General features: G+C 41.3%; 1 protein-coding gene across 1 annotated transcript in view; it reads left to right on the forward strand.

The window, feature by feature from the left end:
• The window catches only part of LOC146361018 (ATP-binding cassette sub-family C member 4-like), a 31,926-nt gene that overhangs the window by 14,732 nt on the left and 3,779 nt on the right, over positions 1-13,415 (forward strand). The window contains exons 10-23 of the mRNA XM_084920538.1: positions 64-153; positions 253-444; positions 1,445-1,539; positions 1,794-1,880; positions 2,090-2,186; positions 3,455-3,676; positions 3,836-3,973; positions 4,441-4,478; positions 4,637-4,752; positions 4,841-4,987; positions 5,721-5,800; positions 5,902-6,052; positions 6,164-6,283; positions 12,782-12,892. Of these exons, the coding sequence (XP_084776664.1) occupies positions 64-153; positions 253-444; positions 1,445-1,539; positions 1,794-1,880; positions 2,090-2,186; positions 3,455-3,676; positions 3,836-3,973; positions 4,441-4,478; positions 4,637-4,752; positions 4,841-4,987; positions 5,721-5,800; positions 5,902-6,052; positions 6,164-6,283; positions 12,782-12,892 (1,684 nt within the window). The remainder of the gene's footprint in view (positions 1-63; positions 154-252; positions 445-1,444; positions 1,540-1,793; positions 1,881-2,089; positions 2,187-3,454; positions 3,677-3,835; positions 3,974-4,440; positions 4,479-4,636; positions 4,753-4,840; positions 4,988-5,720; positions 5,801-5,901; positions 6,053-6,163; positions 6,284-12,781; positions 12,893-13,415) is intronic.

A 13,415-nucleotide genomic window follows, 5' to 3' on the forward strand; every position in this document is an offset into this window, starting at 1 on the left:
TCTTGCATAATTTTAAATTCAAAATTTGTGCATTAATTAATACATTCTTCTTCTTTTTTTTAGAGTTTGGATGCACCATCTCTGCACAATGTTTCCATCACAGCAGAGTCACACCAGCTTCTCACTGTGATCGGACCAGTGGGGGCCGGAAAGGTCCGCAACTGACTTACCATTTAGCCTTTAGGTCAGAACATTGAGTATCAAAATTGTGTTTTCAGGGTCACATGTTCATAACATCTGTGTTTTCTTCAGTCATCTCTGCTCAGTGCCATCCTGGGAGAGCTGCCTTATGACACAGGCACATTAAAGGTCATAGGTCAAATAAGCTATGCAGCCCAGCAACCCTGGGTGTTCCCTGGAACCATCCGCAGCAACATCCTGTTCGGGAAACAACTGAATCCTAAAAAGTATGAGAGGGTCCTCAGAGCCTGTGCTCTGACGAAGGTGAGATATAATGCTGCGAGTTAACCAGTTCATGTTAGGCCAGCAGCTCAAGGCGAACCGCTCTTTACCCTCTGGTGTAAAATCTTACAAGGTGGGTTCCTACCTATAGAAAATGCTGATTAGCTCCAATATGATCAGATGACCTTGATAAAAGCCAGCAGCCTTCAAAAGTAAATTATAATCATATTGATTAATTGCATTGTTTGCTATAGTTTAGGAGCAAATTCTGAAATTTGACTTTGGGACATCACATCTTTTCTTGAAAGTAAAGCAGTATTAGTTGTGCTTTTCTTTTATGTCTCATTTGAAGTACAGCTGTGGTCAGAAGTTTGCATGCACTCATCCCAGGCATGAATGTCATGGTTATTTAACTGTTCTTTTTCTATAGTGGAATGATTGTACAGCACACATCTTCAATAACTTTAAAACAAGTTTAAGCCTTTATTTGGGATTTTTTCTAATCTATGGATCAAAAATATACAAACAACCTCAAATATATACTCACCAATTTATTGGTGAGTATATATTTGTTCATTTAGCTGTATTTAGTTCAATATCACTTTGCAAGTTGCTCTTCAAACAGACACTTTTGGAGGCCATCAATGATCTTCTGGTGGATTCTGTCTAGATATTTTGACCACTCTTCTTGGCAGTTTGTTTAAATTGGTTAGTTTCCTGGTATGGAGCTGGCCATCCTGGGAGAGCTGCCTTTGAAAGCCTCACCTTTGTTCCTCTAAATATATTGTGGTCTAACAGCTCAGTCTTTCTCTTGTCTGACCATAAAACATTTTATCAGAAGCTATTTGTTTGTCCATGTGGGGAACAGCAAATTTCACTCAAGCTTGAAGGTGTTGACTTTGGAGCAGGGCCTTTTTTCTGTACAATCGTTTCATTCTGGAAAAAGAACAGTTCAAATAAATCATTAAAAACTCAAAATTATCATGACATTCATGCCCTTGATGATTGTAGGCAAGTTACGCCTCCATTGTTTCAATTTCAGGACCTGCAGCTGTTCCCAGATGGAGATCTGACACTGCTCGGGGACAGAGGGGCCACACTCAGTGGGGGACAGAAAGCTCGTGTCAACCTGGCAAGGTACATGGACATCATGTAGTAAGAACGCTACCTAGAAGAAAACTTACATGTATTGTATCACCCTGACGCATTCAAATGTTAGTCTGAGTTTCTAAGGAACCTAAACTAGAGGCAACAAGTAGCTAGATGTTGGGGTGCATGTATTTTTACCCTGCATGCACACACTTGTGGTGTTACATTTGCTATAGTTTATGTGAAAGTTCAGTCTTTTTCCTGACGAATAAGATTCCCCCACTGTGTGTCCTTGTTTTCAGGGCTGTATATCAGGATGCAGACATCTACCTCCTGGATGACCCTTTAAGTGCTGTGGATGCAGAAGTTGGAAAACATCTTTTTGATCAGTGAGTAATAAAGAGTTCGGTGCTAATTATCTGTATACCCTGATTAATAATGGTGTCGAGAATCGTGCTTATGCTCGACAGTACACACTGCATGATTGAAGTTCATGTGAACTGTTTTAATTCCATTCAGTTCAGTTTTATTTATATGGAACTATTTCAAAGCAACAGTCACAAACATGCAGAAACCCCCTCTTATTTATCAAAATCAGGTGTATCTGTGGCCTGCTGAAGAACAAGTGTCGTATCCTCATCACACACCAGCTCCAGCATCTGAGGACGGCTGACCAGATCCTGGTCCTCAAGGAGGTTTGTCCCCCTTTATGCTGGTTTAAGTAGGCAGGGGATAAACATGTTTGCATTCACCAGTTATAGTTTGTTACTCTGAGGTGTGTAATCTCTGAGAGTGAGCTCCAGCACACGTTGATTTCCAGTCCTCAGGTGAGATTTCCGTTTCCAAATTGTTATTAATTTTTTTTTAAACTTACAACACAAAGTCTCTGGACCAGATGTGTTAATACAAAACTACTCAGTTACAGAAGTTAAGGAAACATATTCATTCAGATGAAAAATCTAATTCAGTTTGTCAAAAAAAGTTTCAGCTGGAGGAAAGAGATCCAGCTGTCATGGTCCTGGGTCGAGTGACCCAGTGTTTGAGTTTTATGTATCTTTTGTATTTATTTGTGCCTTAGCTTAGTTCACCTAGTTAATTTCTAGGTTGCTGTTTAGTCTTGTTGTCTCCCCCTGTACTAAGTCTCCCTGGTTCATGCGTCATGTCTGCGTGGTTATGTTTAGTTCATGTCATGTCTAATCTCCATGTTTCCTGTTTTACTCTGAAAGTCTGTATTCAATGTCAGTGTATTTAGTTTCACCTCTCCTGTCGTTAGGTTCATGTGTGTCAGCTGTGCTCCCATGTGTGGCCACTTCCCCTGATCATCCCTCATGTGTATTTAGTCTCTGTGTTTCATGTAGTCTGTGTTGCGTCGTCTGTGTTCCCATCCTCCATGTTGTCACAGCCAGTCTTAGTATTCATAGTTACGGTTTCCTGTGTCTTCATAGTTTTTCCTAGTTATACTTTCCCAGTTTAGTCATAGTTTAGTTTGTCACTGCGTTTCTGCCTTGTCTGCACTCCTTGTCACCAGCCACAATAAAGGCTCGCTTTCAGTTAAGTTTACTCCAGTCTACTCTCGTGTGTTCGCACCTGGGTCCACCACACACACCACCGCACGGTCTGCCTCCTCAGATCGTGACACCAGCATTATGTAGAGTGATGTTGGGAGGTGGTTAGGTTAGCTTAGGTGACGAGCTGAAAAGTGTCAGGGATAAACAGGCAACGTGGCTTTGTGTACAGTTCCAATTAAATCTCCTTGATCCCCCTTTTAATGTGTTCTCCTTTACTCACAGGTTCTGCATTTTGTAGAAGGAGCTTCACAAATGATTTTTAATGGTGGTTTTCCAAATTCATAGAAATGATTTGCTCCGAAGGAAAGCGTTCCTTCAGATGAGCCTTTTTGACTTTTTTGTTATTAAGTACTGACAAACACATTGTTGCTTATTTTCATTATTTGTTTCTCCAGGGTCATGTCATGGTCCAGGGAACCTACAGTGAGCTGCAGACCTCTGGCCTGGATATTGTGTCCCTGCTGAGAAGTGATGCGGAGGCACATTCAGTTGGGTCATGTTCGGTTGACCCAGAGAAATTGTCTTTACACAGCCAGTGGACGATTTGCTCACATGGGTCAGACTGTTCTTCCAGCAGCCTCCTGCTACCAGACAGCAGCTGCACTGATCAGCTTCATGTAGGTATATTTCCAAAAGATTAGATTAAGAGTCCCCACATAAATGGCAGCATTTTGTAGTCACTGAATTACAAGGATGGACAGAAGTAGAAATGAATAGTTTGGGTTAAAATAGACCTGCAAGTCTATTATCACTAAACTTATTTTATTGTTTTGCAGGTTGAAGTTGCTCAAACTATTACAGAAGAAACTCGAGCTGAAGGAAATGTTAGCGGCCATGTTTACCTTAAGTACTTCACAGCAGGCTGTAACACTTTGGTGTTAATGGTCATAATACTGCTCAGCATAATAGCTGAGGTAAGCCCCGACCCTTCAACACCCTTCTTGCACTCTTTCTGTCTCCAGGTGTTACCTGTCTGTATTAACTGTTATCAGTATTAAATCCCTCACTGTACAATCATGTGGAAATGTCACAGTGACTCTAACCCAGGGGTGGGCAATCTCAGTCCACAAGGGCCGGTGTCCCTGCAGGTTTTAGATCTCACCTTGGGTCAACACACCTGAATCACATGATTAGTTTGTTATCAGGCCTCGGGAGAACTTCAGGACATGTTGAGGAGCTAATTTAGCCCTTTAAATCAGCTGTGTTGGTTCGAGGACACATCTAAAACCTGCAGGGACACCGGCCCTCGTGGACTGAGATTGCCCACCCCTGCTCTAACCTGACTTAACCTTCCCACCCTCCCACACATTTCATGCAACTTGGTTTCCTCATGCTCAAGAGTGTTTCAAAAATTGATCTAAAGAGAGGTCCGTTTCAACAGGTTGCGTATATCCTGCAGGACTGGTGGCTGGTATATTGGTAAGAACTTTACCAATGTGGATATTTTTAACGGCAAATACAGTATGCAATAGGCAATAGCTTAACTTTATACTGTTCATTTGACAGTTTTTTTTAAATGAAATTGGATCAGTTATCATTTCCTGTGTACCTGATTGAATTGTCTTGTCATCTGACAGGGCAGGGGAGGAGTTTTCTAACAGCACAGCCACTGCTGTTAGCGTGGACAGTGGAATGGATGTTACTAGTTCATTTCGAAAGTTTGATCTCACTTTTTACCTCGGTATTTATTCAGGTAAGCCTATAGTTATAGTAATACCTATAGTTCTTGTTAGAGTCTTCAGGTCTAATATCTAATATAGTCCTGCTGTGTTTACTTTTAGGTTTGACAGCAGCAGCTGTGATCTTTGGTTTTGCCAGGAGTTTGGTGATATTTCACGGGCTGGTGAGATCAGCTCAGACTCTGCACAACAGCATGTTTAGTGCTGTGCTCCACACCCCGGTTAGCTTCTTTGATGTCAACCCCATAGGTGAGGCCTACACAGAATTTATTTTAAATTTAAGAAAAAGCGTTGAATTACATCAGGGGTATATCCTGCCTTATGCCTTTGACCGATTGGGAGTTTTGGCTATAGTTTTACAAAATAACCCAGTCTATTTCTACCAGGAAGAGAAGTGGAGACAAAACACATCCCTGACATATTCCAGTGTTGTCTGAGTTCTCCAAGATGACATTGGCCTTAAACCTCTTAAAAAAGGTCTATTAAGTTCAGTTCAATCCAGTTTTATTCATACTTGGCACTCCAAGTTAGAACAGCCACATAAAGGTGCTTTGGGAGGGAAAAACTCTCTTTTAACAGGAAGAGATTCCTGGTAAAACCAGGCTCAGGGAGGAATGGGGATTTTCCTCCCCACTTTCACCGAGGTGCTTGTCATAAGGCAACGTTTCAATGAATGGTGAAAGCATTGATTTGTATGGTGTAAAGCTTCATGTTCAGAACATAGACAGCATAAAGATGGACGTAGTGATATCACCCACTGATTTTTGGATTGTCCAGGTAGCTTCAATGTTAGCGTCTTGCTAGCATTATCCCACTAGAGCATACAGTACACACTAAGAAAAAGGACAAAAATTACATTTGCCTACATCCTTAACATGATAATGGTGCTGGGTGCAGGGCTGACATATCTTTGCTTTTACTGATTGAATGATTTATAGTCTTCTCTTTATATAATGTTTCTGTTCCTTTTCCCTTGTTTCAGGTCGAATACTCAACAGGTTTTCCAAAGATGTTAGCCAAATGGACTCCATGCTACCTATCACTTTTGTGGACTTCTATCAAGTGAAGACTACTATACGTGCTATATACACACTATACTTCGAATTCACTTAAAAGGATCCTTCAGTAATTTGAGTATTTCTGATTATGCAATGTTGTTTTAGTTGTTTTTACAGAATGCTGGCGTTATCGCGGTGGCAGCCTCAGTCATCCCTCTCATCCTCATCCCTGTGGTTCCTCTCCTAATAATCTTTCTGTACTTGAGAAGCTTTTACCTCCGTGCCTCACGTGATGTCAAACGTCTCGAGTCAACAGGTGCGCTTATTTTTATTACGATCCTATCATAAACTCATCATTTTAAACTGTAGGTTCAATGACGCTGGCTGTTTAACAGTTTCTCACAGCTAATCTTTGCTTTTCCTACAGCGCGGAGTCCAGTCTTCTCCCACCTGTCCTTGTCTCTTCAAGGTCTTTCCACCATCAGAGCCCTCAAGGCTGAGGAGAGGTTAAAGAAGGCATTTGATGCCCATCAGGACCTGCATTCAGGTTTACTCTTTATGAACTCTTTATGGATGGTTAAAACTGAGATTTTCTAGCTGATTTTCAAGGAATTTCAAGCGATAAAGAAAACTACTCCTCATAGTTCCAAGTAGAACTGGAATTCTGGATAATTTGCTCTCAGTCTGTCAATGAATACCTTCTGGGAGCATATTTGTAAAGGCATTTTCCCTCTTAAGAAAGCTTATCACATCTTTAAACACGCCTGAACTGTTTGAGGAATGACAGTTCCGACTTTAACCTCGGCATTCAGAGACCAATTGGAGGAGCAAATTACAGTGGAAGAAATTAAATTGGCGATTAGCTCAATGCAGAATGGCAAATCCCCGGGTCCGGATGGGTATCCGGTTGAATTTTTCAAGATCTTTAAAGACAGTTTATCACCTTTATTACGAGACATGTTCATTGAGTCATTGGTTTCAAAATGTCTTCCCCTAACGCTTCGACAAGCAACCATCTCACTCCTATTGAAGCCAAATAAGGATCCATTAGAGTGTTCATCATATCGTCCTATATCACTCTTAAATGTAGATTTAAAAATACTGTCAAAAACACTTTCTCTCAGGCTAGAGCAATATCTACCATTGTTAATTTCTCCAGATCAGACAGGTTTCGTGAAGGGTAGGCATGGTTTTTTCAACCTGCGCAGGTTTTTAAACATATTACACACAAAGTCAACTACAACCCCTGAAATTGCCTTATTACTCGATGCTCAGAAGGCATTTGACCGGGTGGAGTGGGATTATCTGTTTTATACTCTACATAAATTTGGATTTGGCCCTAATTTCATTTCATGGATTCAGTTACTTTACTCCTCACCTATGGCACGTGTTAGAACAAATTCGTTATTCTCTTCTTATTTCCCACTTCTCCGTGGTACGAGACAAGGTTGTCCCTTATCCCCTCTTCTTTTTGCATTATCAATTGAACCATTGGCGATTAAACTGCGAGCTGACAGTTGCATTAAGGGCATCTTCAGAGGTGACCAGGAGCACAAAATATCCTTATATGCTGACGACCTCCTGCTGTATATGTCAGAGCCTTTATGCTCTCTTCCCCGTGCTCTTGCCATTTTTTAATGTTTTGGTAATATTTGAGGTTACAAGTTGAACCTACATAAAAGTGAACTTCTCTGTGTCAACTCTATAGCCAGGAAGATTTCATTTTCAGATTTTCAATTTAACGTTAAATCAGGGTATGTGACCTATCTGGGGGTTAAGGTTACCCACTCATACAAAGGTCTTTATGAAAGAAACTTTGTCCCGCTGCTTAAGAATACTGAGACAGATCTTCAGAGATGGAACAATTTACCACTGTCATTAATTGGCCGCATCAATTCTATCAAAATGAACATACTACCCAAGTTCCTTTATTTATTTCAATGTATCCCATGCTACTTACCCAATAAGTATTTTATAACACTGAATAAGCATATCTCTGCATTTATTTGGAATGGCAAAAGTCCACGAATTCGTAAAGATTTCATGCAGAGGACTAGGCCAATGGGTGGATTAGCCTTGCCAAACTTTCAGTCTTATTATTGGGCAGCAAATATTCGAAATATGCTGTACTGGATGAGTAATTTTACTGCAGAGACTCCAGCTTGGCTCCAAATTGAGTCATCCAATTGTGGCAAAATTTGCCTATCAGCTTTGTTGAGTTCAGCTCTCCCATTAGAACTATACACCTATAAACGTAACCCTTTGCACCCAGATTCTGAGCGAGTCATACAACAATGTAGGAAAAGGTTGGGGTTACACTTGATGTCAATTAAAGAACCTATCTACTCAAGTCATATGTTCCCACCCTCCATGATGGATTCTGCCTTTAAAATATGGGAAAGTAATGGCCTCAGAAATATCAAAGACCTTTTTGTAGATGGGATTTTTGCCTCATTCACGCAGCTCCTGAAGCAGTTTAATGTTCCTCGGCAACATTTTTTCCGCTATCTACAAATTCGCCACTTTGTAAAGAGTCGATTTCCTTCATTTCCGGAACTACCTGAGGAAACTTCTTTGGATAAAATTATTAATATAAACGTTCATAAGAGAGGGGCCATTAAAGAAATCTATGCTATATTATTAGATCTTCAATCTTCTTCTCTCTCCATCCTTAAAGCACAGTGGGAGAAAGACCTTGGGATGACTATAACAGATAAACTCTGGCAATCTTTTCTCCGGAGGGTACACTCTTCTTCGATATGTGCCAGGCATGGGCTCCTTCAATTCAAGGTCCTACACCGATTACATATCTCCAAGGAAAAGTTAGCCAAGTTCTATCCAGGAGCTGACCCTCTGACCTGACCTGTGGAAGAACCTGTTTCTGAAGGAGCAGAAACCGGTTCGCTCCTTCATACCTTTTGGACATGCCCCAATCTTCATAACTATTGGGTGTCTATATTTAACACTCTGTCAGAGATGTATAACGTTAAATATGATCCTTCTGCCCTAACGGCTATCTTTGGGGTGATACCTCAAGACATCACTTTGCCAAAATACTATTCGAATTCTATTGCCTTTGCTTCACTTATCGCAAGGTGCCTTATACTTTTAAGATGGAAGCAGGAAGCTCCTCCCACACATGAACAGTGGCTTGCAGAGCTCATGAGGTTTTTACATTTAGAAAAGATGAGATATACACTGGCAGGTTCAACCACCAAATTTCTTAAGGCATGGCAGCCATTCCTGATGTACATGGAAACATTTAAAATGACCACCTTATCATGACCGGATGCCATATCTCTATATCACTATCATAGTTAACTGTACACTGAATGTCCCTTATACATTTTATTTTTATATTTGGTTGTTGTTGTTTGTTTTTTGTTGTTTTGTAGGGGTTTCTTTGGTTTGTTTGTTTGTTTTCCTTCTCTATTTCTGTTATCTTTTGGGGTATTCTAAATACTGAACAGAAAACTACTGTATGTTCAATGTTTTGTTATTAACATGCTGCTGTGACTGAAAATAAAATTTGTAAAAAAAAAAAAAGGAAAAAAAAGAAAGCTTATCACAGGTCAATTCAAAGTTATCATTTGTTCAATTATCTCTCCTAAGAGGCCTTGGGGAGATAAGCTATGCGTCTCCAGCTGAAAAAAAGTTAAAAATGTTGTAAATCAGTAATGATAGTGGAATAATGATAGCGAAGAAGCCTGGAAGACATGTAAGTGAAGTTGGCCCCCCCACCTTCTTCAAATCCAACAAAAGTGGTATCAAACGTTTGTGCTACGTTTGTGCTGGTTTGTGCTGCAGAAATTTTTGTTTGTGCCGCTATTATTTTAAAGATATTAACAAAAATTTCTAGAGGTCAACCAGCCACCCCATATTAATGGAATCAAACAAAATTGATGTCAAATGTTTGTGCTGGTTTGTGCTGCAAAAATGTTTGTTTGTGCTGCTAACATTTTAAAATTTTTAATAAAATAACGTCTTGATGCGTGCTTAATCATCCAGGTAAGTAAATTCCAAAAGGTTGATTCTGTTCATCTGGACATTTTCAGTTGGAGAAACGTTTCGTCACTCATCCAAGTGACTTCTTCAGTCTCAGCTGACTGCAGGTTTCCCCAACCTTATAAACACATGTGAGTGAAGTTGCCCCCCCTACCTTCTTCAAATCGAACAAAATTGATGTCAAACATTTGTCCTGCAAATTATTTTGTTTGTGCAGGTTATGTTTCCCTAATTTTATGAACAGTACATGTACAGTGAGAGAGAGATGTTACATCTGTCTTCACTTGCATCCCAGTCATAGAAGCGTTAGAGGTCGTTCATAAGAGATTACAGGATCATCCCAACCTCAGCAACAGGACCACTCTCAGCACTGATCAGTTGTGTTTGCTTTTGGAACTGTGTCTTAATTCCACCTATTTTGCATAAGGATCAGTACAGGCAGAAATCTAGGTGTGCCATGGGTTCCCGCAGGCCCCTGGTCAAAGTCACCAAACCAGTTCGTAAGCAGGTACAGGTGTGGCCAGAAGGATCCTCAGAGGCACTGCTTTTCCACCACAGGCTGCCACACACAACAACACCACAGACTTTCAGGAATATACAGAAACTGTCACTGCCTACATCCCAAAATGCATCGATGATGTCACAGAGACCAGGACTATCACTGTCCGGGCCAATCAGAAACCATGGCTCACAGGTCAGGTTTAAATGCTCCTAAGGTTGAAAAATGCAAGCCTTCAGAGCCGGGAATTAGGTGAGTCTAAGAACAGCAAGGGCAAACCTGTCACGTGGCATCAGCTACAGCAAAGCTTCAGCGACAGCAGAAATACTTGGAGGCAGGGGCAAGGAATACAAACCATCACAGACTACAAGCCCACTCTACAGACCGTGGTGACACAATCCCCAGACAGTGTGTGGAGATCCCTTGCCAAAATCAGTACACGCAAAGCTCCAGGTCCTGATAACATCCTTGGACAAGCACTGACGGACTATGCTGTGGAACTCACAAATGTCTTCACAGACATCTTTAACACATCACTAGGGTCAGGCCGTCGTTCCCACATGCCTCAAAGCCTCCACCATCATTACTGTACCCAAGAAGTCATCTATCTCCTGCTTTAAGGACTACCGTCCTGTCAAACTCACCTCCATCATTATTAAGTTAAGTGCTTTGAACGGTTAGTCATGCATCAAATCAAATTATCGCTTTCCCCCAACCTGGATCCATTTCAGTTCGCATACCGGTCAAAACGCTCAACCGATGATGGAATTTCAACTGGCCCTCACTCAGCCCTCACATATCTGAACACTAGAGACTCATATGTCAGAGTGCTGTTCATAGACTTCAGTTCAGCATTCAACACCATCATTCCCCAGCAACTCATTCACAAACTGGATCTGCTGGGGATCAGCACCTTGCTGTATAACGGGCTGCTAGACTTCTTGACAGGAAGACAGCAGACAGTACGGGTCGACAGCAACACCTCCAGCCCAAGAACACGGAATACGGGGGCTCCCCAAGGATGTGTGTTGAGCCCCCTTCTCTTCACTCTGCTGACCCACGACGAGATCTACTACAGGGGTGAAGTTAACCATCTGGCAGAGTGGTACAGCAACAACAACCTGTCCCTGAATGTGGAGAAGACCAACAGCGACTCTACTTCCTCTGCAAACTGAGAAGCACAAGAGATTCAACCCCCATTATGAGCACCTTTTACAGAGGCACAGTTGAGAGTATCCTCACCAGCTGCATCACTGTGTGGTATGACTCCTGCATTGGGTTCTGCAGGAAAAAATGACAACGGGTAGTGAGAGCAGCCGAGAGCATTGTGGGGACCTCTCTTGCCTCCCTCCCCAGGAGATCTACTGCACCTGCCTCATCTGGAAGGTCCTCTCCATTACAGGTGACTCCACTCATCCCTTCAACAGCATCTTCAGTTTGCTGCCATCAGGAAGGATACTGAAGAGCCTCCGGGCCAGAACCAGCAGACTGAGAGACAGCTTCGTCCATTGGGCTGTCAGGATGCTGACCATCTCTGAATCGAGAAGGGGGGCCCAAGGGTACATCTTTTGCCATCTTACAATGCTGTGATTGTAGCCATTCCCCACTTTCTGCGAATGGTACTCATGGCCATTGATCAGTAGGCTTTGATTAGTTGTCATTGATCAATGGTCATAAGAATTTGCATACTAACAATCATGGAACTAACCCCCCAGCACATTGTTCATTCAGTGGCGCTAGTTTCCTTCACTATGCAAATGTACTGTTTATAAGGTTGGGGAAACCTGCAGTCAGCTGAGACTGAAGAAGTCACTTGGATGAGTGACGAAACGTTTCTCCAACTGAAAATGTCCAGATGAACAGAATCAACCTTTTGGGATTTACTTACCTGGATGATTAAGCACGCATCAAGACGTTATTTTATTAAAAATTTTAAAATGTTAGCAGCACAAACAAACATTTTTGCAGCACAAACCAGCACAAACATAGCACAAACGTTTGACATCAATTTTGTTTGATTTGGGTAATGTGGGGGGGCTGGTTGACCTTTTGACCTTTACATTTTCATTAATATCTTTAAAACAGAAGCAGCACAAACGAAAATTTTAGCAGCACAAACCAGCACAAACGTAGCACAGTTGACTGACACCCATTTTGTTTGATTTAATTAATGTGGGGGGGCTGGTTGACCTCTGATGACCTCTAGAAATTTTTATTAATATCTTTAAAATGATAGTAGCACAAACGAAAATTTTAGCAGCACAAACCAGCACAAACGTAGCACAAACGTTTGATACCACTTTTGTTGGATTTGAAGAAGGTGGGGGGGCCAACTTCACTCACATCTGGAAGACTTTAATTCAGTTTTATTTATATGACAACAGTCACCTCAAGGTGCTTTATATTGTACAAATCGCTTTATAATAAATTACATGTGTGAGATATTTGGGTCTCATGAAATGTCTTGTAAAGTGAACCTGCTCAAAAGATTAACCTGGTCATCTTCTTTATAATGAAATGCATTTTTTCGTCTCGTTGCAGAGGCGTGGTTTTTGTTCCTGATGACCTCCCGCTGGTTTGCACTACGCCTTGACAGCATTTGCTCCATATTCATCACTCTCACAGCATTCGGCTGCGTCTTACTCAGACATGGTGAGGAACCAAAGCACCATGCAGACAAACTGTCTCACAACAGGTGCCTTATATTGTAAGGTAAAGAGTCTGTAACAATACAAAGAAAACCCCAACCATCAGAGGACCCTCTTAGAGCAAGCACTTGGCGACGGTGGGAAGGAAAAACTCCTTGATTTATTTTATTACAGCGATTATGTATGCTGTAGGTATTAAAGGTACTGTACAATGTTTTGAATATCAGTCTATCAGACTCTAATTTGTTCATGTAAATGGAGAGTACTCTTCACACACTAAGGTTAGTTATGGAGTTCCACAGGGTTCAGTGCCAGGACCAATTCTGTTTATATTATACATGCTTCCCTTAGGCAGTATCATCAGAAGACATAGCATACATTTTCACTGCTATGCAGATGACACCCAGCTTTATATATCTAATAAGCCAGATAACACACACCAATTTGTTAAAATACAGGAATGTCTTGAAGACATAAAGACTTGGATAACGTCTACTTTTCTGCTTCTAAATTCAGATAAAACTGAG

The sequence above is a fragment of the Perissodus microlepis genome, chromosome 23, assembly GCF_051167445.1.
Source record: "Perissodus microlepis isolate ML-2025 ecotype Zambia chromosome 23, ASM5116744v1, whole genome shotgun sequence".
In the NCBI taxonomy this organism is placed as follows: domain Eukaryota; kingdom Metazoa; phylum Chordata; class Actinopteri; order Cichliformes; family Cichlidae; genus Perissodus; species Perissodus microlepis.